This window comes from Cavia porcellus, unplaced genomic scaffold, assembly GCF_034190915.1.
Source record: "Cavia porcellus strain 051 isolate PalLab524CR breed Dunkin Hartley unplaced genomic scaffold, mCavPor4.1 scaffold_33, whole genome shotgun sequence".
In the NCBI taxonomy this organism is placed as follows: domain Eukaryota; kingdom Metazoa; phylum Chordata; class Mammalia; order Rodentia; family Caviidae; genus Cavia; species Cavia porcellus.
Window position 1 is genome coordinate 23263880 of NW_026947516.1, and position 26383 is coordinate 23290262.

The following is a 26383-nucleotide window of genomic DNA, read 5'->3' on the forward strand; positions in this document are numbered from 1 at the left end:
ATCAAATGTGTAGCAAGGTTACGGACTACAGGTTAAAAAAAGGCTTCTTAGACTTCAGGTCCATATGATCCAGGAATCTTTTTAAATTGCAGATTGGGACTGAGATGGAGCCCCCCTCTCAGTGGGGCTCTTCATTCATGGACCACACTTCTTGGAGAATGTAGGGTCTAGAGCTGTGAATGTCAATGGGGGGGAGGGCATTGATTTGAATCCCACTCAGGGGAGCCAATATGTGGCAATATATGGAACCATTTTTGTTTATTTCAACCGATAGTAGGAGGAGGATGCTGCCACCAAAAGGGATGCTGCTAACCATGCTGCCATTCCCAGAACAGCCCCCACGACAAGGAATTATCTAGTCCAAATTTCAACAGTGCTGCAGTGAGGAAATCCTTGTCTAGAGATAGCATTTTGTGGTATAAGAAAATGCTCCCAAACTTGAGCTAGGACAGAGCCTTTCGCTCTGGTTTAATAAGTAGTTTATTTGGAGAAGCATTGCTGCTAAAACATGAGTGATTTTCTGATCAACCTTAATGAAATTAAGAACCCCTTCTGGGAGATCAGATTTACCTGAGTCACTAAATTCACCATGTAACAGAGTTTAATGATCACTTATACCTGTTCTCACAATGTTATCTAATCACGTTTTTCCTACTCCAAGTTTTTGAACTGGATTTCTGAGGCCTCTGTAGGCAACTCCAAAATAAACCTTTGACGTGTGCTTGCCATCAATTGATCAGAGAAACTGCTGCAACATCTTTTGCCTTGCCAGCTTCCGAGCTTGTTCCCAGGTGGGTTGCAGATTCTACATTCAGCTAATGCTCCCTGTGTCCCAGCAGTGGGGACACTTCCACAACATACTTAACCTGCACATTCCTGCTTTCCTGATTTTTAGCTGTGCCATCTCCAGCAAGTTACCTAGCCACGTGAGCTCCTGTTTTTCTGATGGATAGGAAAATAATAGTGTCAAGCTCATAGGATGGTTGTAAGGATAACATATTAAAGCATTTAGCAGAGCACTTCCCACACAGCCAACGTGCGCTATTGCTATTATTCTGAGACAAAGACTCACAGGATCTTGTAAATCAACACACCCCTTCCTCCTCCTCTGTCTTCCAAGAAAGATATTTCAGTCTTCATCATCTTAGCTTCAAGATTTTTGTGGTGCTGATTGTTGGGGGAGATGTAATTGGGCAAAGAGGAAAATGGAAAGGAGTGAATTGAGTCAAAATTTCAGAGAAAAAGTAGAGCTTGGAGACACGGTAGAAACTGTGCTTGTCAGAAAAAAGAGAAAGTTGAAATAAGAAATCTCTAAGTCCTTAGGGTGGTGAACTCTTGGGTTGGAAATCAGAGGATTTTTAGATGGTTTTACTCTGTGTTTTAATGAATTTTTCTTAGTCGAAGGTTTGCATCCCCTTTTAAAGTCACTTTTTTGGAAATCAACTCGAATTTCTTTTGGATATGGCTCTATACTTAATTGTGCTTAAATAGTTCTAATAGTGGAAATCAGAATGATAGTCCATTTGAGTTACATTATATACCAGGAAATATATTAGATGCTAACCATACAAGGCAGACAAATAAACAAGTTTTCCTCCTTCATAGAGCTTAACATCTGGAAGGAAAACTAAACAACAAAAGTGATGGCAATGCACTCCTCCATTGTGATGAATACTGCTACGATGGAACAAATTCAGAAGCTCTGAATGTTTTATCCAGCTTAAGATGCTATATGCAGAAATAGTTCTTAGACTGAGACCTAAGATTGATAGGTAAGAGTTAGCCCGATTATGAGTAAGGGAGGAAAGAATGGAAAATAATACGTTGGGCGTGTGCAAAAACCTAGAGTCATTATGACATTTCCATGAAGTTGGGAGAAGTTCACTAGGGTTGGGGCAAAGAATGTCCTGGGTGAGGAGAAATGCAAGATAAGAAAAACCTGGTGAGCCTCAGTGTCTTTCTTTTTTTTTTTTTTTTTTTTTTTTTTTTTGTCTTTTTCCCTTTTTATCGGTACCAGGGATCGAACTCACAACTGCCTGCTTGCAAGGCAGGCGCTTATGCCACTGAGCTAAATCCCCAGCCCCGAGCCTCAGTCTCTTAGTGTAGGTCCTACGGGTAATGGGGAGCCACTGAAAGATGTGCATCAGGGCAGTGACGTTATCGCTTTTGTGGATTTTGTTTTGAGGGTACTTTAAAGAGATCCACTGGCTGTGGAGCTCTGGAAACTAAAAACAAGCAAGGAAAAGCTTTGAGGAGTGAAGTGCACAGGTCACTTTGGCACCTGCAGGCCATGAATGTTTCAGTTGCTCAATGAAGTCATCAACAAAAATGGTGGAAGAATGACTGAAAACCTTATTTTTAAGTGGAGAGAGAGGTCAAACATAGGAGTAACTCAACACTTGTCCAAAGGCATCTGCTTGAGGAATAGGAAAGGAGTTCTTTCTCCCCAACAAAGGTTCAAGGACTCCTTTCACTTCCAGATTCCAAGCTTCTATGGAGGGCTGAGGAAAATTTCCACAAGCACAGCAACATTACTTAAAGCAGTAAATACAAGGCAACTCAGAAGTGACCAGATAGGACTTCCGGGAGAACATGGCGGACAAATAGCAGCCACGGAGGCTCTCTGAGATTACCAGTTTAGAATCCAGGAGCAATGCTGTGTGAGGAGTCCTATGCGAGGGGAGATGTACCCTGCCGACCCAGGAACAAACTAAGCTGAGAGAAACCAACTGGAAATGCAATCCTCATGCTGTAACAGGAAAAGATAAAATCTCAGTGCGGAAGCTGGATCCCGCGCCATTGGAAGCCACAATTTGAATTTCCTGCTGCCGATACTGTGTCCCAATCCGCACAGCAGGGAGAGACATGCGCAAAAGCTCTGAAAGCTGGAATCGGCGAACCAAATGGCGTTGAGAGCGGGACTGGCAGGGAACCCTGCATCAACCTGTGGTGAGTGAGAGAAATGGGGACCCTTTCATAGACTAGGAGGCTCCAACAGAGGACATTCTGGGATTGAGCAGACTAGCCGGAACAGGGCCCTGCAGTGACTTAGTCGCATATTTCCTTTTCAAGCAGGAGGTGTGGGGAGCGCTTGACCTGGTGATGCCACGGACTAAGATCCAGTAGGCTAGCCCAAATCAGGTCCCTGTGCCTGGCGGTGCACCCTAGCAGTGAAGCATTCAGTAGGTTGACCTGGAGGGGCGGGCCCAGCAGAGACTGCCCAGGTCTGTGTCTCCCTAGTACACTGTAGTGGGCGGGAACACCTAGGCGGCAGATTCAAACAAACTGTAACAGACAAAGAGAAAAAGAACCTGGGCCTCCTACATATGCTTGTATGAAAGGAACAAAAAGTATGGGAAAAGGGAGCAACAAGAAAGGGTCCTCAATCCCCAATCCTGAGAACACTGATCCAGGAAAGGTAAATGCAAAAGAGAATGAAGACAGAAAACATGCAATATCAAACACGGCACCTAAAGACATAAAGCGGTATCTCCGGAGCCTCATAGATGAGTTCAAAAATGAAGTATTTAATGAAATAAAGCAATAAATAAGTAGAATAGTTAGAGATGTGCTAAGCCCTGCCCAAGAAAAAACAGATGGTGGAAAGGAAGAACAGAAAAAAAGGGGAGAATTGTTTGATGGAGAAAAGAGAGAAAACATAGAATACGTGAAGCAGGTTCAAAGAGATTACCAGGAAACTAAAAACTCTATTGAAAGCTGGCATAACAGCTTGAAAGAAACTAAGGATAGATTATCAGAACTGGAGGACAGATTTGTAAGGTGGAAGCATGAAATGAAAAACTTCTTAAAAATAACAAGAAAATAAGCAGCAATAATACAAAGACTAGAAGATGATAAGAGGATCTACAACTTAAGAACTAAGAACATAAAAGAAGAAATAGGGACTCAAACAAATGAACTACAAAAGCTATTCACAGAAATAATCCAGGAGAATTTCCCTAATTTAGCAAAAGGTAAAGATACTCAGATGTATGAAGCATACAGGACCCCAGCCACCTACAACCCAAACAGAGCTACAACCAGGCATATAATAATCAGAATTCCAGAAATCCAATATAAGAACAGAATATTAAAAGCCTTCAAAGACAAGAAACAGATCACTTACAAGGGAACACCCATCAGAATTACAGCAGACTTCTCGGCACAAACCATCAAATCACGAAGAGCGTGGGAGGAAATAATTCAAGCTTTGAAAGATAATAACCTCCAGCCAAGATTGATATATCCTGCACAACTGTCCCTAGAAACTGATGGAAAAACAAGGTGCTTCCAGGATAAAGAGGAACTAGGGGAATTTGCAACCACCAATTCAACTCTACAGAGATTACTGCAGGATATTCTAAAAATGAAAAATACCAAGATTCCAGAAACAGTGGCAGAGCAGCCACAATGAATGGAGCAGAAAGCAAAATGAAGAGGACAAACTGACAACTAATGACAGAAAAAGAGCTCAACAGAAATGAGGCAGAGAAGGTTGGATGGTAGGAACAGCCATTTTGGAGAAAACAAGACATCATAATAGGTAGTGCTGATTTAATATCCTCTTGTTTTGAAGTCCCATCAAGCTTTTGTTCTTTTGTCTCCATCGGTGTTAACATGTTGTATCTTATTGGATTTTATTATATGTGATAATATAAACAAAAACTTTTATAGACAAGGAGATTATACAGAAACCATTGTTCATTTTCTGTTAGTTGATTCTAAATACCCTGTAATACCGTCATTCTCTTGAACAGATTTACATTGTCTTGATATGTTTGATGCTACAGTATACGAAGTTATACCCAAAGATTTTAAGGGAAGAGACATTATGGTAACTACTATTATGTCGAGATTATCTTGTGGTGAAACACTATTTTGCTTAAATGGCTATGTTTTGACCTGTGCTGTTTTGTTGTTATGCCCTCTTTTTTATCTCAATCTCCTTTTTATTATCTACTTTTTCATTTTTATCCTTTTAATTAAGGGAAAAATAAATAAAAAATAGCAGGATATATTATAGTAACCCACTTTGATTTCCTATTAACTTGATTTGAAACTCTGTACTGCTCTCACCATCTTGTTTTGACTGATTTTCCTCTATTCTGTTATGCTTGATAGTACCAAGTTTGAAAGTCTAGGCAACAACTATGAAGACAATAAGATTCATTGTGACGCCCATTCTGGTTGACTATTATCTTCTTTTGAAGTCCTCTAATGTCTCCAATATTTTGGTTTTATTGGTCTTATTCTTTACTGTTTTGTTTAATTTTATTATAACTGATGATTTATGCAATTCTTCTTAAGATAGCAAGAGGCAGTATGGTAACGATTGTTGATCACCTTGTATTTTGTTTTTACATTATGTATTATGGCCATCCTTTTGATTTGATTGACTCTGTCCTGGTATGTCACATTTGGTTTTACTTTCTTCAAAAAAAAAAGTAAAAAGAACTGTGGGAGTAATAAAACCCAAAATGTGTCATTGTCATTTTGTCATTGTACAAAAGAAAGGAAAAGAAAATTCTCTAAAAGATATAACTGCATATATATTTAAGTGTATAAGATAGATAACCATATTACTGAGTTTTGTTGGATCATTGAACAAAACTGTTTGCAGTCTCACTGTTTGAAAGTCCCCTCTATATGCTTTAATTTTGTAACTTCAACAACTATTTCTAAGATGACAATATGTAATTAACTAGTGATTTCCTACTGTTTATTTTTTCTGAAAGTCTGTATAACTTATACCCTTTTTTTTCCTTTTTTCTCCTTAAATAAAAATTTTTAAAAAGTGACCAGATACTTGAGCATGTAGTAGGAATTCATACTGAGGTATTTTGGGCATTTTGTGGGCTAGGAAAAATTTTGACCGTAAATAAAATAGAAATGGACAGTCTCTCGAATCCCATGGCTTAATTTATTGAACGGGGGAAATAAGATTTGTGAGAGAGAGATCCATTCCTAATGATTTAACCATTAATAATGCCCTGCTATAAATGGAACTCAGGAAAGAAGGTAGCTTGTCAGAGGCCAAAGGAGTTGTCCCCATTAGACAAAATAGGTCAGGCGGGGAGAGAGTTGTCATGTTTCTTGACTAGTTAAGTTGATCAGAGATGACAGGCCTTGTCATTTTTGAACTGATTGAAAAAGGATAGAAAATATATGAGAGTATTCTTTCTTGTCATTTTCTTTCTTAGAAGATGACTGTTTCAAAGAGGATTCTGAAAAGAACTGATAATATTTATCAGAATTATGAGTTTTAAATTTTGTGTGTATGTAGGCCCAGGATGCGTGTGTGTGTGTGTGTGTGTGTGTGTGTGTGTGTGTGTGTGTGTTCAGAAACATAAGATTTTTCCCGAAAAAAAATATGTGCTTCTTCTAGGGAGTTTCTAGGACTGGATCACTCTCCTTTGATATTAATCTGAATCACTCTCCTCTGATAGTAATGAGACTCTGACTCTGAAGACATTTTCCTTTCCTTTGGTTTGCTTTTGGTAATATCCTCTACTTCATCTTTCTTGTTCTGGTTTTTACCCTCAGAAATCGAAAGAGAAAGCAGGAAAATCCCTGTATATGGAAACAAGCTGAAGAAAAGAAAAGGAACAAATGTTGAAACTTATCTCTCAAGCCCTAAATTTTTTTGTTCATTTCCGGATTTGCTTCCTCTTAGAAAAGCTACTCCCTATTGACTCAGAGAAGTGCTTTCCACAGGGCTCAGGGCATGCACTTTGCTTATATGTGGTCTGGTTAATAAGGGCTTCCTCTGTGAGGAGGATCAGAGCAACTGACCTCATACTTGCAAATAAACTTCTTAATGTCCCCCCAAATAAACATCACTTGGTGTTTTAAGTACATAAAAGAAATTGTGGGTGATTACAATGCATAAAAATGAAAGAAGAGCAAATGCTGAAATGGTACAGCAATGTGACTTCTGGCAAACCCTACTTCTATGGATCTCATTTTTCTCATCTGTAAGAAAAGAGGGATAGCCCCCAGTGGTTCTTGCCTCTGGATATTCCTGAATGTGTGTAGTTCCTTCCAACATTAAATATGACTGACTAGAATAATAAATAGTATATAAACAAAACAACAGTGTGACTTCCAAATCTAGACCATAAGAGATTTTGCTTGTCTCCATTGCTTCCTCTTGGATCACTTACCCTAAGGGACACCAACCACCATATTGTGAAAATACTCAGGAGTCCAATGAACAAGTCCCCATGGGAAAGCACTGAAGCCTCCAATAGCCATCCTTCACAGTGAGACATCAATGTGAGTGAGCCTTCCCAGAAGTGGACCATATGTTCTTAATCAAAGTTTTAGATGTCTGCAGTCCCAGTTGACATATTGACTGCAATTTCATGAGGACCCTAGAATAGACCCTCCCAGCTGAGCCACTTTTGAATTCCCTGACACACAGGAACTGTGAGATAATATTTGTTGTTTTTTAAGTTGCCATGTTTTGAGTAGTTTGTTACACAACAATAGATAACTAATTCAGATGCTTTAGGCTAAGTCCATCTCTTATATTTTATGTCAGTGAGTAGGGGTAATTGATAGAAGTCATGAAAAGCTGGTGTTTCATTTGACAGTTCAAAAACTGAATTCTAGTTGAGCAGGACCATATTGCTTTGGGCATTTCTGAAAGTGCCAGAAAAAATGAGTTGTCAGACTCTAGGGAGCTGGCATCTTGAGAACTGATGGGAGCAGGCCAACATGGCTGGCTGACCTTGAACCAAAGTTTACAGTACGACAGCTCAGCACCCAGCAATTAGTACTTAGCACCACATACCGAAAACATAACCTGCTTGTGTTTGCCACATCCAGAGGCTGAACTTGTTAAAAGAAATCCTAATGAAATAAGGGCTTGCTTTGGATTTTCCCTTTAATGAGTCACTCTAAATGGTGTGACTGGCATTATTTTGGTGGACAGTTTTTAGAGGAGAATGAATTTGGATAGGAATTAAAATTTCTGAGCTTACAGTTAAACCCAAGTGATTCTCCTGGGTAAAGTGCATAACCTGGCAAGCAGTGGAACATAGAGAGGGTCTTTGCATTGAACTTGGTCTTGGTTGGACTAAATGGCATGGAGGGTACCCTGGCCCATGAGAATTTGACTCTACATAGACTACTGGATAGACATGCATCACAACACTGATGAAGCTCAGCAGTTATGGGTATTGGAGAAGCTTCTATCCATTTTAAGCCCAGCAGGCTACTATTTGGACTCATATGGCAGTCTGGATATTTTTGTATCTCTTTTCCATGTTGTATCCTAGCAGAGGCTGTGACTCACCAATGAGTCACCTTATGCAAAAGTGCTCATCTCTGCTGCATGGCTTTCAAAGAATGCTTAGCTGCTTTCCACATTTGGACAATTTCTTCCCAACAAAACTTTGACATTCAACCAAACACTCCCAAGCAAGAAAAATTTCAGTCTGGTTTGTCAAGGGAAGATGTGAGAACACCTGCTAACCCAATCCTTCTCAGCATAACTGCACACCAGAATCACTCAGTGACCTTGTGAAATATTCTCATCCCTAGGCTTATCCTTCCTTTTAAAAACTGAGGTAGAATCTTTGTTCAGAGCACATAGGCAACCTTGAGTGATTCTATTGTGTGATCAGTGTTAAAAACCATGGAGCTAACTGTAGCCTGCATTTTGACTGAGATAATTAGGATAGAAAAAAATGGTTCTCACCCAAAGCCCAAATCTTAACAACTTAATTGTTCAGAAACAGATATTAGTTTTAATATCATAATATTTGAGATAAGCAATAACACTGCCTATCAGTCAGTCTAGTAGCTGTGATCTTTTGGTCTTATCAGCTCTTGGACTTGAAAAGGGTTCAGATTTAGAACCCTTGTGTTTTACAACCACTACCTGGACATCCATAGCAGTATGTTTGAGTGAAAATTATTGAACCCAGGTTTTGTGTCTTGGCATGTATTTGAAACTTGTCAAAGACTTTCTTAGAAATATTTCCACAGAGATTGGAAAAATGATATTTTTTCTTCCCAATCACTGCACCCAAAAATCTCTCTACATTATTTCTTGCTGGTGTGTATAAATCTAAAATAATCTTAAAAAGAAAACTTGGGGCCAGGGATTTAGCTCAGTGGCTCAAGTGCTTGCCTGGTAAGCACAAGGTCATGAGTTTGATCCCCAGTATCAAAAAGAAAACAAAAAAGAAAAAGAAACCTTGGAGATAAGCTAGATTTTGCCTGTGGGCCCTGGTTTGCCAACCCTTGGGCTATAACATTATTAACACCGAATAAACTGCTACAGAAATTAATGTTGTAAAGGTGATGTTGGGTGACTGGTAGGTAAGTTAATGCCAGACAGATTGATTTCTTCATCCTTTAGGTAAAAATTCTTCCTTGTTTTACACACAGCATATTTCTACCCCATGACCACTATCCTACATGTTACATGGGGAAGTCAGCTTGGGGTAATGATTAAAAGTCAGATAACCTGGATTTGATTCCTAAATACCACACACTATCTAGTTGTGCAACCTCAGAAGAAACCTTTAAGGCTCAAAGCCTCAGTTTTCTCACCTGAAAAATGGAGCTTTATATATGTAATAACTTACAAGGTAAAGTGGTTAGTGGTGTCTGACTGAACCGCTTCATTCATGTTTAGCACTGCGTATCCAGATATTAGCAAAGAAATCTGATGGGTTTTGCCATATATTTGAATACTATTAAACTGCAGAGCAGTGATGATATAGTTACAGGATTTTTGAATTCCCAAATCTAAATGTTCTAAATTTGTGACTGGTTCTAGGTCAGTGCTTCCCCAAACCAGCAGTGATAGCAGCAGCCTTAAAAAGTTGCCACAGATGTAAATTCTAGGACTCACCCAAGACCTGAATTAGAAGTTCTATGGATTTAACCTAGCAGTCTAAGCTTCAGCAATGCCTCCATATAATACTAATGCATGCGAAAGTTTGAGAATCTGTTCTCTAGGCCTATCTGAAAACAATTTCCTTCACAGCTACCCACAGATGCTGTCCTTGGTGCTGCTCTGCCCCCACACTCTTCAAGGTCTCAGTTAAAGATGTGAAACGCTTTGCTTCTCGAATTGGAAGGTCATCCATGCAATGCCAACCTGGAGGATAACTACACTGTTGGATGCTAGAGTGTAAAACTACAATGATATCTGTAGGTTGGAAATACTTGCCAAACTTCAAAGAGCTGTTTTGATTTTTAATAGAGATAGCTTCATTTTCCACCTAATGTAAGTTTCCTGGCATTTTAACTCCTCACATGATCAGTGGGTGAGGTAGTTTTCCAGGTACTATAGGCTCAGTTTGTACCAGGGTAAAAGCTGGAGAATTGCATTGGTAATGGAAGATTGGCCTGCAGGACTGCAGGAGCAAAGCGCTGCCTGCCACCTTTTGATAATTCATAGTGTGATCACATGAAGAGAAAGATGCCATCCAGGAGAGCAAACTGAGGCTGGACTCAGCTGTGAAGGGACGGCAATGAGGAAGGTCCAGAATCATTCTGATGCAGTTTCACTTGCTGTCTGTTTCCAGAGAACTTTTTAAAAGCTATTTTGTCTTGTCTGGACCATGAGGTTGTCTTCCTATGTACCGAGAGCCCTTGCTGGCCAAGGTCTCTGAGACCAGCTGGGTTGGTTAGGTAGCCTTACCTGGCAATGGAAACAGGTCTACAACTGTCCCATAATTAGATGGGATTTGGCCTAAGCTCTCTGTCACCCGACAGATAACAAGCAGTAAATTTTGTGTATGACTCTATATGAAGTCCAGGACACCATTTCTTGGCTGTTGGTGATGATGGAGAGCTTTCCAGAAGAATTGACTTTTAGGGTAAGGATTTAGGAACATCTCAAAGTGAAGTTTTCCACAGATACATAAGTTTGCCACCTGGCCTTTCTGAAATGAGGGCATTTCAGTCTAATTTCCAAATCTTGGAGGAAATATATCTTGTGTTATATGCCTGTGGTGTATTTTACATCAGTATGATTGTGTTTTTAACTGAGCAGTGAGGACTGTGAGTATAGCTCATTGGTAGAGCACGTGCAAGACCCTGGGATCGACCTTCAGTGCTGTCAATAATAAGAAGTAAAATAAAATAAGGCAGCAAGAAAACAGCAAGTAGAAGTGAAAATTGAGATAACATACTTGCTTTGAAATACATCTAAACATATAGGAGGATACATTGATTCTAGATTCCTTTTTATGCCACTGGGGAAAAGTCCTGTTTGTAAGAAGACTCATAATTGTTTGGCTTGGTTTGGTTTGGTTTGGTTTGGTTTGGTTTGGTACCAGGGATTAAACTCACGACTTTGTGTTTGCTAGGCAAGCGCTTGTGCCCCTGAGCTAAACCTCCAGCCCCAGAAGACCCGTAATCATTTACTTCTGACCCCATGGAACTATTTGTAGCTAATCCCCCTGCTTGGCACCTGTTCCAAATTGCACAATGATCCTCCTTTATTAGTTTTTAAGGCATCACACTCATTTTCTACAGATAGATTTAAATAGGCTGACTCAATAATGGGTCTGAAAATTCAATTCCTCTGGAGAGAGACGACGATATGTATCACAATCTTCCAGCCTTCTGTGATGTAGCAAGTCATGTAAAAATGAACTGTAAATTCACATTCTTCCCTGCTGATCCCCAGAGCTGTTGCAAGGCTCAAAAGAGAGAATGGTCATGGAAGTAATTTAGAATTCTTAAAACCAAGTGCAAAGGCTTGGTAGTGTTACCACTAGCCTTAACCCTAGTAAAAATCCAAATATATCTCCGTTCCCTATTCTTGGCTTGCAAAGCCATTTTAAACAGCCACTTCAAAGTCTCCAGGATGCCTGTTTCACTCTTATTGCAAAGTAGACAGCACTTCATTAAGTAATCTCTGAAAGAAGGACAAAATGTTCTTGTGGTGTAGTAATAGTTAGAAATTCAATGTAAATGTGGCATAAGCCAGAAAGGGATGTCATAAAGAAGCACCAGGGCACTTCGGGGTGTTTAGACTGTTACAGCTCTATTTTATTTTCTGAACCAGAATCCAACAGTAAATAGTCTATGTACAAAAGATTACTAGAAAGATGAGACGCTTCTTTCTGGCCATCAAAGCCATGTGAAGTGCTCAGGGAAATGGTGTGTAAAATCCATTGTTTGACTTTTTCTTGAGAAGAGGAACCAGGTGCTTGGTTCTCCAAGTATTTCTTAAACTGAGTCTCTTCAGAGAAAAATCAGAAATGACAAACCACATAAATTTGCTGCTTAAAAATTGGAAGTAGAGGAGGAAAATCCCTTGAAGTGCTCAAGTGAAATAAAATGAAAAAGCTCAAGTGAAATGCTTGTAATTCTGCTGTCTTAAAACAAGGGCTTTGGAAACCAGAGCTCCTTCAGGGTTTGAAAACTGGAACTGCACTGCCTCCTCCAGGAGAAAGGGGACACCTGCAGGCTGGAAATCATCTCACCCGCCAGCGCAGGTTGGAGGGAGTCAGTGTAGGTGGTGACTGAGAAACAGCTTCTTCAAATGCTTGAAAAGTACTTCGCTAAGCTCATAATAGTCACAATTAATGGATTTTAATTTTTAGTGTGCTGTCTTCTTATTCCTGAGGGAAATATGCAGAGCTATGCTTTTAGAGAGTATTTCATTTAAAAATCAACCAATTCCTGGCCTTGGAAGCAAGGAGCAGAGGACAGAGGACAGAAGACACGAGCAGATGTAGGGACAGCAAAGGGAATGAATACTTCCTGGATGCCAGGTTGTCCCAAGTGCCCCATCTGAGTCTCCTCACTGTCTTAACGGGCACTTCTCAAGACTGGCATTATTCCTATTTATAGACTGGGTTCAGAGTAGTCAGGAAATAGCCCAGGGTCACAGAATTACCACATGACTTAGCTGGAAGTAGAATGCAGCTGTGTCCATCTCTTTCCAGCATATCTAGTGTCCAGCGCCCTCTCATAAGGTGGACAAATTTGTAGCAGGAAGCCTGACCTAACCACTTCACACAGCCATGGCTGACTCTGCTTCATTCTCCCCTGCAGAGCTCAGGCTCCAGGCCTTTTTCCATGGCCAGGACCAAAGCAACACAGACAGTACTCAAGATGAAAGCTGTTTGCCTTCCCTAGGAAAAGGGGGCACAAAACTGAGAAAAAGGAGACTTGAATTTGAGATTGACATTGACTTTGAGTCAGGTGCTCCTAGGACTCAATTTCTATTGTTAATAAATGAGGGACTTTAAGTTCTTTCTGGTGGTAACATTCAGTAGTTTATAATAGTAACAGCCACCACTGTGCTGAGAACTTTCTACACACCATGCAATTCAGTGTCCCTTAACCTTTTAGCACCATCCTTGGCTTCAACCCAAAAGATGACAGCTGCACCCATTTTAGCTATGATTTGGCCTATCTTCTTCATTCCTGCTGCAGCCAGTATGTACTAATAACTCTCTCATGTCCTTACCCAGGCAGTCTGTGAATTTCCTGAAGAAACTTGTCCTGAATCACCTGCTTCTAATGTAATCACACCAGACGCAGTGAATGCACACATGTTCACTTAATAAATGAGTGGATTTAACCCACTACTTTCATCTATCCCTTCCAAATCTAGCTCACACTGATAATGCCCACTGTGAAGAAAAAAAGTTAGTTCAGCCAAGAAAAATTCCAACTAACCCATGTGCAAAATGACCAGGAAATAAAAATTGAGTCTAAGTAAATGAACTTTTGAACACTCAGGATGTAATAAACTTTTTTGATAAAATTTTAGAAACTAATTGGTGTCCCTGGAACTAAAGGGCAGTGGCGATTCATATCACTTGTATTCAAAATTAGGACCAGGCAAGGACTCAGCAGGAAAACGTGTATTACTCGTGCAGGATTCAGTAGCGGCTGCTCCGCGTCAGCACAGGTCTTCTGAGGTGGAAAGAAGCGCTACTGTTCTCCTCCAAAAAGCAGCCAGTGCCTTTCCTGCGACAGAGCACACTTGCTTTCTGCTGTTTTTCCAGCAGTCAAAACGAATTGTTCTGAGCAGCTTTTGTGCCACCTGCCTGGATGAAAGAGACTCCAATCTGTCAACTGCTTCATGGAAATTTCCCTCAGTGAGAAGCCAGTTGACCAGCCTTGCCTGGGAATAAACTGGGCACCACCTTACCATCTGCACAAAGCCCCAAACCAGAGGGTGTGGGATGATGAGTTCATGAGCAGGGAGTGGTGGCAAGGGAGTACAAGTTAAATTTGCAAGTCTCGATTTGTTCCTCCTGATTCCTTCTTCTCAAATGCCACAGCATGTGCAGGGAGTTAAAACGAGCAGCGTTGTCACGATGCAGCCAAGCCTGATTAAACAGCCTGGAATTCACTTCCCCAGTTTTCTGCGTGGGCTGCACACAGCATGAGAGGGAATGAGAGAAAAGGCTTCACGGCTCAGAGACGGCTGCACCATAAATGATACAGACACGCCTGACAAGCCCTCCCTCATCCTGGGAGGACAGGCAGGCTCTGCAGAGGCCTGGCACCCTCTGCGGCAGTTGTGTCACGCTGGGCACAGCCCACGCCATCTTTAGCATGGCCAGGACAGGTGCTGTTCTGGCTCCCCTTTTTCCCCCTCTCTTCTTTTTCTTCTCTTCCTTTGCCTTTCTCTTAGTCTCACTTTCATGCTTTCTCTCATATTTATGGGCATCAGCTCTTCTTTCTTTCAAGACCTTTAAAAAGAGCAAATTCTTTGTGCTTGCATTTTATACTTTGCCCATTCAGCTGTAAACCAGTGTAGATGCTCAGTCTGATTTCTTTTTGAATCCTCAATATCTAGGATATTAAGCTCCTGGCAGATCTTTTTTGCTTAATAAACACTGAATGAATGAATGAACAAACGAATGAATGAATGAATAATAAAACAAAACAAAACAAAAAAAACACAAATAAGCAAGCATGTGACAGTTGTGGAAGTGACAATTTCTGCAGTCATTTTAACCTTTCCTGGCTTTACTCTGATTCAACACAGTAAAACATCTGTAAAGACTATATACAAAAAGGAAATTTTAAATGAATGGAATGGGTAATCGTGATTAAATGGACTGATTGTGGAATATGACAGATATTGGTAAACCCCTTAGCTCTGGGATCTACAAATTGGGTGATGCGCAGTAAGTTACATAAACACTCTCTGCCTTCATTCCTCCATAAACAAACTGGCCTTCATAGTATCTATCCCCCTGCAGAGAGCACAAGAATTAAGTGAAATAAGATACAGTGATACAGCGTAAATAAGATACAGCGTGCAGTATAAGGCATATCACGAGAATGTAACAAATGGTTACAATCGTGACAGTAAAAGTGATGATGCTGATATTGGTGCCAATGATTAATAATGTTTAACACTAATATTTTAAAAGACTTGAGAAGCTGCTGGGATAAACTACTGCTTTCTAATACATTTGAGATTAAATTATATCCTACAAAAAGTAGTTGGGCTTGCGACTTAATACCATAACTCAGTAATATTCTATATACACTGTATACAATAAATGTGTTTTGTTTTCCAGTTGATAAAATAATTTCATTTAAGGGTGCCTTATTTCTAGCTGATATTGTGGTGCATGCCAGTAATCCCAGGTATATGGGAGACTAAAGCAGAATAACTAGTTCAAGGCTGTCCTGAGCAACCTAGTGGGTCCCTGTCTCAAAAAAGGGGGGCTAAGGTTGCAACAGTGGTAGAGCATTTGCCTAGCACGTATAAGGTGAACAGAGAGTATAAATATTGTACAAGCAGTTACTACATTCTTTTTTATTAAGGTCATAATTTCTGTAAAGTATATGGCATTGATTACTTGGAAAGGAAAGTTTGTAACAAGTCAGATTGACATTGGCCTTTCTAGAAGATAAATCAAGGCAACTCATTCCCAGAACTCCGAGCCATAGGGACAATATCACTCTTTGTTGTAGGGAGCTGTCTGGGCATTGTTAGGTGTCTAACACTCCTCTCCCCAACAGATGACTGTAAGAACCCACACCTCATTCCAGTTGTAAAAACCTAAATTACATCCAGGCATTACCAAATGTCCTCTGAGGGACAAAATCCATTCCTTCAGCTTGGGTTGAGAACCACTGAATAGGGAAATACATTCCGTTACATTTTATTGAGAGTATATTGTATGTACTGGGAGAGAGCATGCACCAGTCCTGTCCTTTAGCCCAAGGAAATTAGCGTGCCAGTGTATAAAGATGTGTAGAATGTGATCTTGAGTCATCTCTGCCTTCCATCAAACTGTCTGGAAGAGGTGGGGTTCTCTAGCCTCAAGTCTACTCCTGCAAGCTTTCATCAACTCCAACTCCCTCCTGAGAATACATACCCCATACTCTCCAGGGCTCTGTGTTAATGGAAGTCATCCAGGGAGCTTCTGTGTATTTGCTATAGAGAGACCTTTAAAGCAATGGCCCCAATCAACTCAAAGGTTCCTTGAAATCACCCTCAAGAGTCCTTTATACCCACAGCTCGTAATCAGGGCCTAGAACAATGGCTTTGCCAGGTAGAAAACAAATGAACAAAACCTTGATGCAGTTCAGAGCCATTGCAGAACTCATCTTTCTCCTAACAAAGTGAGGAGAAGGGGGAAAAAGAGCATCCCTAATCAAAAGAAATGTGACTTCACTAGAGAGTTAAAAATCTCAGCCCGAAACCACATCCTTCGTCCTTTGTAGAAAGTGAATAGAGCTTACATAATTGGGTCAAAGCAGGAAACATGTCAAAATTGAGGACAAAAAAAATTCCAGCAAACCACAGTGAAGGCATTTGGAGAAGCTTTTTGCTTTTGTTTTTAAGTTTAGTTCTATACAAATCAATAAATCAGTCTTCCGTCTTCTGGCAGAGGGAAAGGTTGTGAAATCATGATAACCCAAAGACTGTGAGAAATAAATCATCTCAGTTTTGAAGGCTGCAAAGCAACATAAAGAAATATTCTTGTGATAAAGTGTATAGTGGAAAAAGAGAGATAAAAATGTACACGTGATATGAAAGAGGCCATGGCAGAAAAAGAGTATAAGAGAACCAGCTCCCATTCACTGAGTATTATCCATCTCAGGTGTTGCATGTAGATAACACTTCTTGTAGAGGCATCTGTTGAGTCCTTCACAACTATTCTATAAGGAACATGCCATTTTCTGCTCTTATAAAATGAGAAAGTAAACATTTAGATCTCCAAATTGCAAAGGTTCTGGAAAATGAGACAAACTCTAATTTATGACCCCAAATCCTTATATTGCTAGCAACTCTGTTGTACTGGATCCCATATGCAAACACTGAGGAAAATACTAAAGGGAGCCAGACGTGCTGGCACACATCTGTAATCCCAGCACTTAGGCGGCAGAGGCAGGAGGATCACTGTGTGTTCGAGATCCACCTGCACTATATAGTGAATTCAAGGCCAGCCTAAACTACAAAGTGAGACCCTATTTCCAAAAAAAATTAAAGGGAAGTTATATCAAAGTGAGTATTATGTTAAAATGATGATCATCTGAGCAATTATTTTTATTTCTTGCTTTTTGCTATATTGTTATGATGTTTATACAAATATACATTATTAAGCCTTACCATTTCAAAGGGATGCTATTTTCATTCACAAATTTAATTGTGAATTTACTCTAAAGTGATAAAATTCATATTTGTCAAATATGAAGTTGCTAATATTGACTTGGTTGGTTATTGATTTGAGATCTTTTTTGTAATATAAGCATTTATGACTAAGCACTCTAAGCACTACTTAAATTGCATCCCATAAATTGCAGCATGTTGTATTCTTCTTTTCATTAGACTCAAAGTATTTTATAATTTCCCTTGCGATATTTTTCACTAGTCAGTACTTACTCAGGACTGTGTTAAGTTCTATAAATTGAGAATTTCGAAAACTTCTGTTACTGATTTCTAACTTCATTCTTCATTCCACTGTGATCAGAGAACAGACTTTACATGATTCAGCTCCTTATAAATGTATTAAGACGTGTTTAATGGCCCAACATATGGTCTGTCCTGGACAGTGTTCCTTGTGTATTTGAGAAGAATGTGTACTCTGTTGTTGGGTAGAATGCTCCATATGTTTCTGTTAGGTCTTTTGAGTAGAATGTTGTCTATGTGTCTTTTGGTTTACAGTGTTCAAAAGTTCCATTTCTTTGTTGATTTTCTGCCTAGTTGTTCTTACCATTATTGATGGGATATTAAAATCCTCAATTATTATGGTTAGATTGTTTATTTCTCCCTTCAGTTATGTCAGTTTTTTGCTTCATGTACTTTGGGGGTCTTTTGTTCAGTGCTAAATGCACTTCTGATCAAGTACATGGGTACATCAATTTGCCCTCCTGCCAACACTCTTGAAATTAGCGAGAATGACAGTGATGCATAATCCTTAACATTTAAGAGTAATGAGTACCTTCTGTTCTCCTCTATCAGAGATGACATCTCTCTGGATGACTGGTTGGAAAATATGTCTTATCTGGACATAAATGTTATTTGAAAAATAAAGTCATGGAATTTTTGAAAATTAAATTTTTGTCTGGTGTTTCCCATGTTTCTTCTCCCTCAGGAATATGAACCAAACTCGATATTTTTCTTAAATTTTTCAGTTTCACAGGGAAACATAAAATCAATGAGGTAAAGTCAAATGTCTAAGCCTTACTGGTTATGGTTCCAAACAGCTCTTGCAAGAGAAGATAGTCTTGCCTTTAAATAGTAATTTCTCTAAGAATGCAAGGATTTTAAACATACAAACTTCTAGGAGACACTAAAATTGCTATGGTCAAAGTGCCAGTAACGTCTTATAGATATGCCTTGTGGGCCTAATATGTACCAGGTGCATTGTAGCTTTGAGGTTCCATGGCATCAAGAAGATACAAGACCTATGTGTTAAAATATGGTGAGCATTGTGACAGCATAAATGGAAGATGCTAGAAAGGTAGGGCCAAGTGTTGGAAGAAAGGATCCATTATAGACAGACATAATGCATACGCCACCCCTATAATACTGTATGTTATAGCCTTAACGCCTAATGTGATGGTATGAAGAGATGGAGCCTTTAGAAAATAATTATGTTTTGTTGAGATCACAAGGTCAGAGCTCTCATGGAGGAAAAAGGAAGAGAAAGTGGAAAATATGTCAGACCATCCTACCTCTTCATGTGAGAACACAGAAGACAGCTGTATGCAAGCCAGGAAAAGGACCTTTACCAGAACCTGATTGTGCTGGCACCCTCATTTTGAACTTTCAGCCTCCAGAACTTTGGGAAACAAAGTCTGTTGTCTAGCCACCTAGTCTATATTGTTTTGTTATAGCAGCCCAAGCACATTAAGACAAAGTCACCCATTCTCAAGTAGGGCATGGTAATAATTATTTTCATAGCTACCAAATCCAGAACTGAGGCTGGCTAGGCAATATGGACTATAAAATTCAGACTAAAGTGAGATTACGGAGCCATGTCTGGGTATGAGGGAGCCCCAATTTACTCTCATTTATTGCTCTACAGCAATGTGTCACAAAGTATGGTCTAAGGCCCACTGGTTGACCTCAAAGGACTTGCTAATGACAAAAATGCAAGTTCCTTCCTCTGTTCTTAATGAGAAATATGGATTCATTCCATAGGCTTTCACTTTTATGTATGACCAAAAGCTACAAAGAGAACTACTAAGAATCACAAAAATTTTGCTTCTTTGAAATAACCAAAGTATCTGTTAATGTTTGAATGGCTAAATAAAATGGACTATCATTCAGTCATAAAGAATGAAATCATGGCATTTGTGGCAACATGGATAGAGTTAGAGGACTTCATGTTAAGTGAAATAAACCAGGCACAGAAAGATTACTATTTCATTATCTCAGCTAATATGTGAAATCTAAAAAAGCTGTTTTCATAGAAGTAGAAAGTATAATAGTGATCACCACAGACTATGATGGAACAGGAGAAAGGGAGGTTGGATTGCTCGTGTCACATTGTGGTTTCATGGGAATAATAGGTTTGGTATTCTAGAGCACAGCACGGTGATTATAGCTCATGGCAATTTATTATATATTTTATAAATAACTAGGAAAAAATTTTACCCATTATGGTTTATTCTCTACAATACTTCATTAAAGAGTTCAATGATTTGCACTCAGAAGTTATATAGCCAAGAGGCAACCAAGTGTGATACAAAGAAGTAGTTCAAAATCTGCGCTGAAGGCCATACAGTCTTTTGCTTCAGGGAAATAAGAACAAAAAGAAACAAAAAGAACAAGCAGTTCCCTAGGCTCCAGAAATCTTGAAAGAAAAGATAGCAACAGAAGCACTAGGAATTTGAAACTTCACAATGCAATGAGATGACAGAAATTTAACGATTAAAATTGCTAATTACCCTAATTTGATCATTTCACATTTTTGTGTACATGTACCAAATTACCACAGTGTGCCCCATAAGTGTGTACAATTATTGCACATCAAACAATGACAAGCCACAAAAGCATTATGCATTTCTCTGGGACCCTAGAGTACTATGTATATATACTATTATAAGAGGTCTGCCTGCGATGCAATGCATGCTTATGCTCCAACATCCAACACTGAGGCCAGAACGCCTGAAACTTCAGAATGGTCACTTCTTTCTGGAGCCACAGCAGTCCTAGGGCTTCCACTTGCTGCTATATTGGTGTCCATTGGTGTAATTGTCCAATTATTCTTAGGCTTTACCTTTATTTCTTTTTCTTGTAATTGCTGTACTGTTACCCATTTAAATTTTATTTTATTTCTTTGCAATTCTTTGTTATCATTGAGCTCTTTTACCCCTGGAAAAAGAGAAGAGACAGGTTGCTTCACCCCAAAAGTTTATGAAGTACTGCCCTAGTGGAACTGTTTGGTTTCACCAGCCTGACCTATTGATCATGTCTCAAAGGTTCCGTACATCCAGAGGCCAATCTCTGAATATCTATTTCAACTATTTTCTTCCTACTGCCTTGAAATTTTCCCTGATTCCAATCATCAAGCGTTCCTCTTCCTGTAAATAATAACACTGACTGCATCTCTACTGCCTATTTAGTAAGTCAGAAACACAGAACTGCTATCTAGTCTTACATTATGTACCTTTGGAATTTTTTGTCTATCAAGACTTAGGTATCCTTAGAGAAGAAACCATGTTTAGTATCTGTATATCTTAGTACAGGAAGAAGAATATGCCCAAAGTATGGGGATTTGTTACAAGGGATTTTTTTTTACTAAGCACAGGTGGTGTGGTCTAAGGGTTGAAGGGCAGCAAAACTGGACACGGAATCTGTTTGGACACCAGCCCTGAACAGTTCCACATGTTCCCCAGACCTGTGTCTATGTTGTGGTATCTGCTGCAGCTATAAGCAAACAAGCTGATAGTGGTTGCTGGTTTTGGGCCTGTGGGAATCCTAATAATGCCACAAACAAGCAGGCAGGAGGCTGGTAGAGGGCACCCAGTTTTCAGACTTTGCTGATGAGCCTACTTCTACATCTGTTCTTGGATTTTCTTAAGTCACCATCTGGCCACGTTAAATAGCAGCCAGCTCAATCTCAAGAGTTATTTGGCCGAACACCTTCCATTCCCTACCCATGCCATTTCCAGCTGGGGTTGGATCTTCATTTGGGAAATTCTCATGTGTCTTGGTTTTGACATGGTACGTGCTCATTTTGTTGTCTGGCCTGGCTTCTGATTGGGCCAGGCCCTACCTTCTTTTCCATACGTCATGATTGCTGATCCCTAACAGACTAGTGATTCGTTGTTCTGCTTCTTGTGCTGTAAAGTTTTTAATCAAATTCAATGAACACTTCCAGCCAGGAGATAGGTTGTGGAATGCATCTAAAATCCCATGTAAAAAATGGCACCCACCTTGCCTGGAAGGAGATGCTGCTCTGTCTTATACAGCTAAAATGCTATAATAGTTGTAATGTGGACTTTGAGCCTTGAGTCCCATGACTGTCAGTGTTTGACAACTATGGACATAATGTACTTAGTCAAGCAATCTTCAAACTAGTGATCTGTTTGATCAGATAATTAGACAACACAGGGTGGGGGTGAGTGACAACAAAATGGTGGCCCAAGAACAAGGAATCAATGCAACCTGTAAGTGACTAAGTGGAGACTGGTCCAGTGTATTTGTTGCTAATCAGTTCACTAAATCAATTGATGTGAAAAACTGTTTTCCTTCTGTGGCCATAAATCATGACTAGGAAAAGTCTCAAAATTTCAAATTCACAAGAGAACACATGCTTCTAAAGCAACTCTGCTCACTACCTCTCCTGCACAAGATAAAGTTCATTCTTTGGCTTAAAACAATGACTGTACTCATTTGGAATTCAGATCAATTATTCGGACAACTTACATTTTCACATTCCTGTAAGAATAAAGATAAATAGGCCTCTGTGAATGGCTTCACATTAGAATTTGTTCAAAAGAGAAGCATCATTAATGTCTTCTCTGAGAAAATGAAGTAACAAAAATGCATTCTGGGTACTCTGGTACTTTTTCAATATTTTATGGAGTTGTTTTTGTTTCTTGTTTCCTGTAATCAAACATTTGAGACTACTGAATCAAGGCTGCTGCCAGGGAACCCGGTAAGGTCCTCTCTGAGCTCATTTTAAACCAGCATTCCTTTGAGCCTTGAAAATCAGATTCTTCTGAAACTGGAACTGGGGTTAAATTTAGGTCAACATGGATTTCATAAAAGTAAAATTCTTTAAAGTTTACATTAAAAATTCATGTTTCTAACTGGATGGCCTTGGTTGGGTGGTGATAATAAATATTACAAAAAGTTAATCATCCTCCTCTGGGATTTTTCGCAGAGAAGTTCTGCAGCTTCATCCCAAATGTATTGGAGTATATCCTTTCAGTTTGGCAACAGAAGCGGGATGGAACATCAGTCATTAGTTTGCTGCATTCTCTCATAAATAACAAGGGCATATAGCCACATGTCTGGTCTTAGCCCCTATCCAGGTTCCAGAGACTTACTTTATGGGCATGTAATACACTGTGTGTCTTTTTCTTACTCCTTTGTTCTTTTTTATGGAACTGTGCTAAAACACTAGATACTATACTATAACTCAAAATATCTCCTTTTGCTAGACTCTAAAGCAATCTTTTCTGAAGGACTAACTTGCAAATATCCTAGTAAGTCCATATAGCATGACACAACATGGCAATAAAGCATTGTGTTGTCACACAGAACATTCTGTTCTTCATTCTGCTAACAGGAGAAGACAAACAGGGTCCCATCTGCCTAAATATTTCCCTTTGCCATCTACATGCTCATTTCACCCCAACATGAACAGCGAGTGTGTGATTTATCTGTAAGGTGCAGTAGGAGAAGTATAACAAGTAGGTGATAGCCCTCACTTTGAAAGCTGACAAGGGGTACCTTTTTAGGATGCAGGATAGATGGAAAAACTAGTCTCTCAAAAATCATCTCAAGAATGAAGGCAATAGTTAGGTATCCTGAAGCTTACAAGAAGAAGCTAATGTATTGCTCTCATATAGTATCTAGCATGTGTTATAAGTGATTTATGTTTCCAGTGTTCAGCACAGATAATGAGTATTGTTTGAATAAATGGGCGACTGGATGATAGAATGAATGGATGAACAATCAACCAGATAAAAATCTGTTTTGTGCTCCCAGTATAGAATCCTCTCCTCCAGACATCTGCTTTGGAAATATGGTAGAGAGTGTGTGGGATGGGGTTTCCTAATCTTGGATACAGGGTGAATTTGTTTCCAAGGTCTTACAAGAGAAAAATCCATGATTTGGGTCAGATCCATACTTATCCTGTTGGCACAATGTCTACCCAGGTTAAGAGAAACCCATTCTGGAGCTAGAGAATGGGCTGAGCCCTCACCAGGAGTCCCTAATTGAACAGGTCAATGAAAATGACAATAGAATCCCAAACCCTGTGTGGAGCACCTCCTTGGGAACAGCACCGGAAGTTGTGAACCTGCCCTTACCATCCACACCCAGTATTATAAGGAGGTCGTCTCAGCATGCCATGCACATACCTAGGTTACTTCTTTTTTCAAGGCCTTAATTTCCTGGGTCTCTGCCCCTGCACCCTAAATCTGTTCAGCTGCTTGTTCCTCTGATCCTCCAGCTAAAAAAACCTTTCACTGTACTTTGTGGTATTTAAGCAGGGAAACTAAACCATGCAATGAGGGAAGGCTCCCTGAACCCAACAGTCAAAAGCGCCTCAAAGCTTCTCCCCCCCCCCCCCGAGCATCTTTCCTGTCCCAATCTTATCCTCTTCTAATGAAGAAGGCTGATCACAATGAGGATGTCAGGAAAGTATCCTCAATGGATTTCCAAGTCATTATGAAATAAGCCTAAAACCTGAGTTTACTAGAACATTGTACCAGAAATACTGGTCTAAAGCAAAGGCCCTTCATACCTAACAAATGCTTCTGGAATTCCAAACTCTTTCTGTGCAAGACTTCCTCAAACAATTTCTTGTGGTCTTCTTGAAATACAGAAACTAGTTTTTCGCTTACCTACTTTATCCAACTACTGTTCAGCTTTGGGGACATATTTCAGTTCACTTTTAATATTCTGAATCTCTGAAAGGTTGACTGCAGGTCCTGGAAGTTTCTTTGCTCCTGGAATTGGCTTCTTTTCCTCATCTGAGGTAGGAGGAGCTCCCTGAAGCAAAAGAAGAAGAAATTAAACTCACCAAAAAGGACATTTGATCTCTAAGCTCATAAATATGAACCAGAGAAAAATTAAAAATTAAAATAAGAATAATGCTAGAGTGTAGTTCTAGCAGAATGACTTTCTCTTGTGTTACCGAGACAGCCTCAGAATTACAATAAGATCTAAAGTTTGGTAAAATAAAGTTGGAAGCAGAAAACAAGTAATGTCCATGTGACTTAGAAAACACTAGAATACTACTCAACATCTGGTAACTAATAAAAATTACCTCCGGTTAAAAGACGATTTTCTAAATTTAATTTGGCATCATATGATCATACTATTCCTGACAGCAAAAATCTGTAGAACTTTAGTGCATGGCTAACTCAAAAACAATGGCTTAGTCCGAGAGATTTTCAGTGTATTGTTGGGATGCAGTGACTGTCCACCTTTGGTCCCATGATATGTTTATTAAGGCAGAAAAAACTGCAAAGTATAAGGAAAATGTTTTTAAATATGAGCTGGATGGTAGGAGCAACAGGAGCCACAGCCTTCCCTTCCTTCTTTGGGAAGTATTTTAAATTTTTTATCACTGCTGTTACATATTTTGCAGTTTTAAGGCAAGATGTACTCTCCATCCTTTTTTGTGGCTCCTTCAATGCCTGACTACAGATTATTGCTTAACGGATTAATTCTGAGAATGTATAGTCACAAATCCACAGCTCCATGTACATGCACTAAACACGTAAAGAACTGAGACTAAACAATAATGAGCTGCTGTGTGTTGGCTCCAACTCGTTACTCCAGAAGCAAGCTATTAGTCCTCTCCTCCTATTCACTGTGGCCCTGGAAGGAAGGTGTCAGAGGAACATTTGATCACCGTGGCAGCCGCCAGAACACGCCTCAGATCAGATTACTGTAGGGAGAGTAATTGAATGAAGGCCCCAGCTGCTTTGCCTTGAAATCCACCCATCACTACACTGAGGTCACATTTCCCATAGCTGCTTGTAACCAATGACTGAATGCAAGAGGAATCGCAAAGCAGGTTCTGATCCAGTGAGAACTGTGACTCTTCTGAGGAGCATCTTAGCTGGAGAACTGATCTGAGAGCAGCAAGAAGTCTGAGCTGCTTCCGCTGACACCTCTGAACCTCTTGCACCCCTTGCATCACAATCTGACGGTGCTCCCAGCCTACTCTACTCCCTCCATTTTTCCTTACAAGTGTTTCCCCAAATAAATGTTATGCACATCTAAACTCAACTTTGGATCTGCTTATTGGAGAACCCCAGCTAACACAGGCCCCAAGGCTCCTTTGTCTAAATCCCAAATTGGTTAGAACCTAAAGAAAAAACATGTTCAAGCTTTCCCAAGCCCCTGCAAATCACATGGTAGACACGTTCTTTATAGAAATGCTTTTAAATTGTGTATTGGAGGGGATGAGTAGACACACGATATATCGAGGCACTGTTCTTCTACTAAGGGCTAATGGTGTTTCCTATACTAAATCTGGTAGAGTGGTGATGAAACAGCTAATGTGTCACCCATATGAAATGATAAAGTAATTCAATGTAGACTATACTTGCTGTGAATGTCTGGAAGATGTTGTTTCCCTGGGTCAATATCCAGAACCACAGGATTGGCTGCTTTTTGCCATATACATGCCTATGAGCACACTCATCATTTATAAAAGTGGATATGGAAGCAGTAATTCAAACTGTTAATTAAACATTCACTTGGAGGGCCAGGTATTCCAAA

General features: G+C 39.7%; 1 protein-coding gene and 1 long non-coding RNA gene across 4 annotated transcripts in view; one reads left to right on the forward strand and one right to left on the reverse strand.

Moving 5' to 3' along the window:
* LOC106026910 (uncharacterized) overlaps positions 1–7093 on the forward strand; it is a 33089-nt gene extending 25996 nt beyond the window's left edge. Inside the window, exon 3 of one of the 2 annotated variants that reach the window (XR_002790362.2) lies at positions 6544–7093. This is a non-coding gene — a long non-coding RNA (uncharacterized LOC106026910). Of the gene's footprint in view, positions 1–1605; positions 1958–6543 lie in introns of those variants that run through there. The other variant, XR_010045460.1, reaches the window with a different exon arrangement.
* Smpx (small muscle protein X-linked) overlaps positions 1–26383 on the reverse strand; it is a 52132-nt gene that overhangs the window by 9422 nt on the left and 16327 nt on the right. The window contains exons 4-5 of one of the 2 annotated variants that reach the window (XM_003466400.5): positions 24493–24640; positions 20060–20785 (exon numbers count right to left, since the gene is read on the reverse strand). In XM_003466400.5, the coding sequence (XP_003466448.1) occupies positions 24506–24640 (135 nt within the window). In that variant the 3' untranslated portion in view covers positions 20060–20785; positions 24493–24505. Of the gene's footprint in view, positions 1–20059; positions 20786–24492; positions 24641–26383 lie in introns of those variants that run through there. The other variant, XM_013148930.3, reaches the window with a different exon arrangement.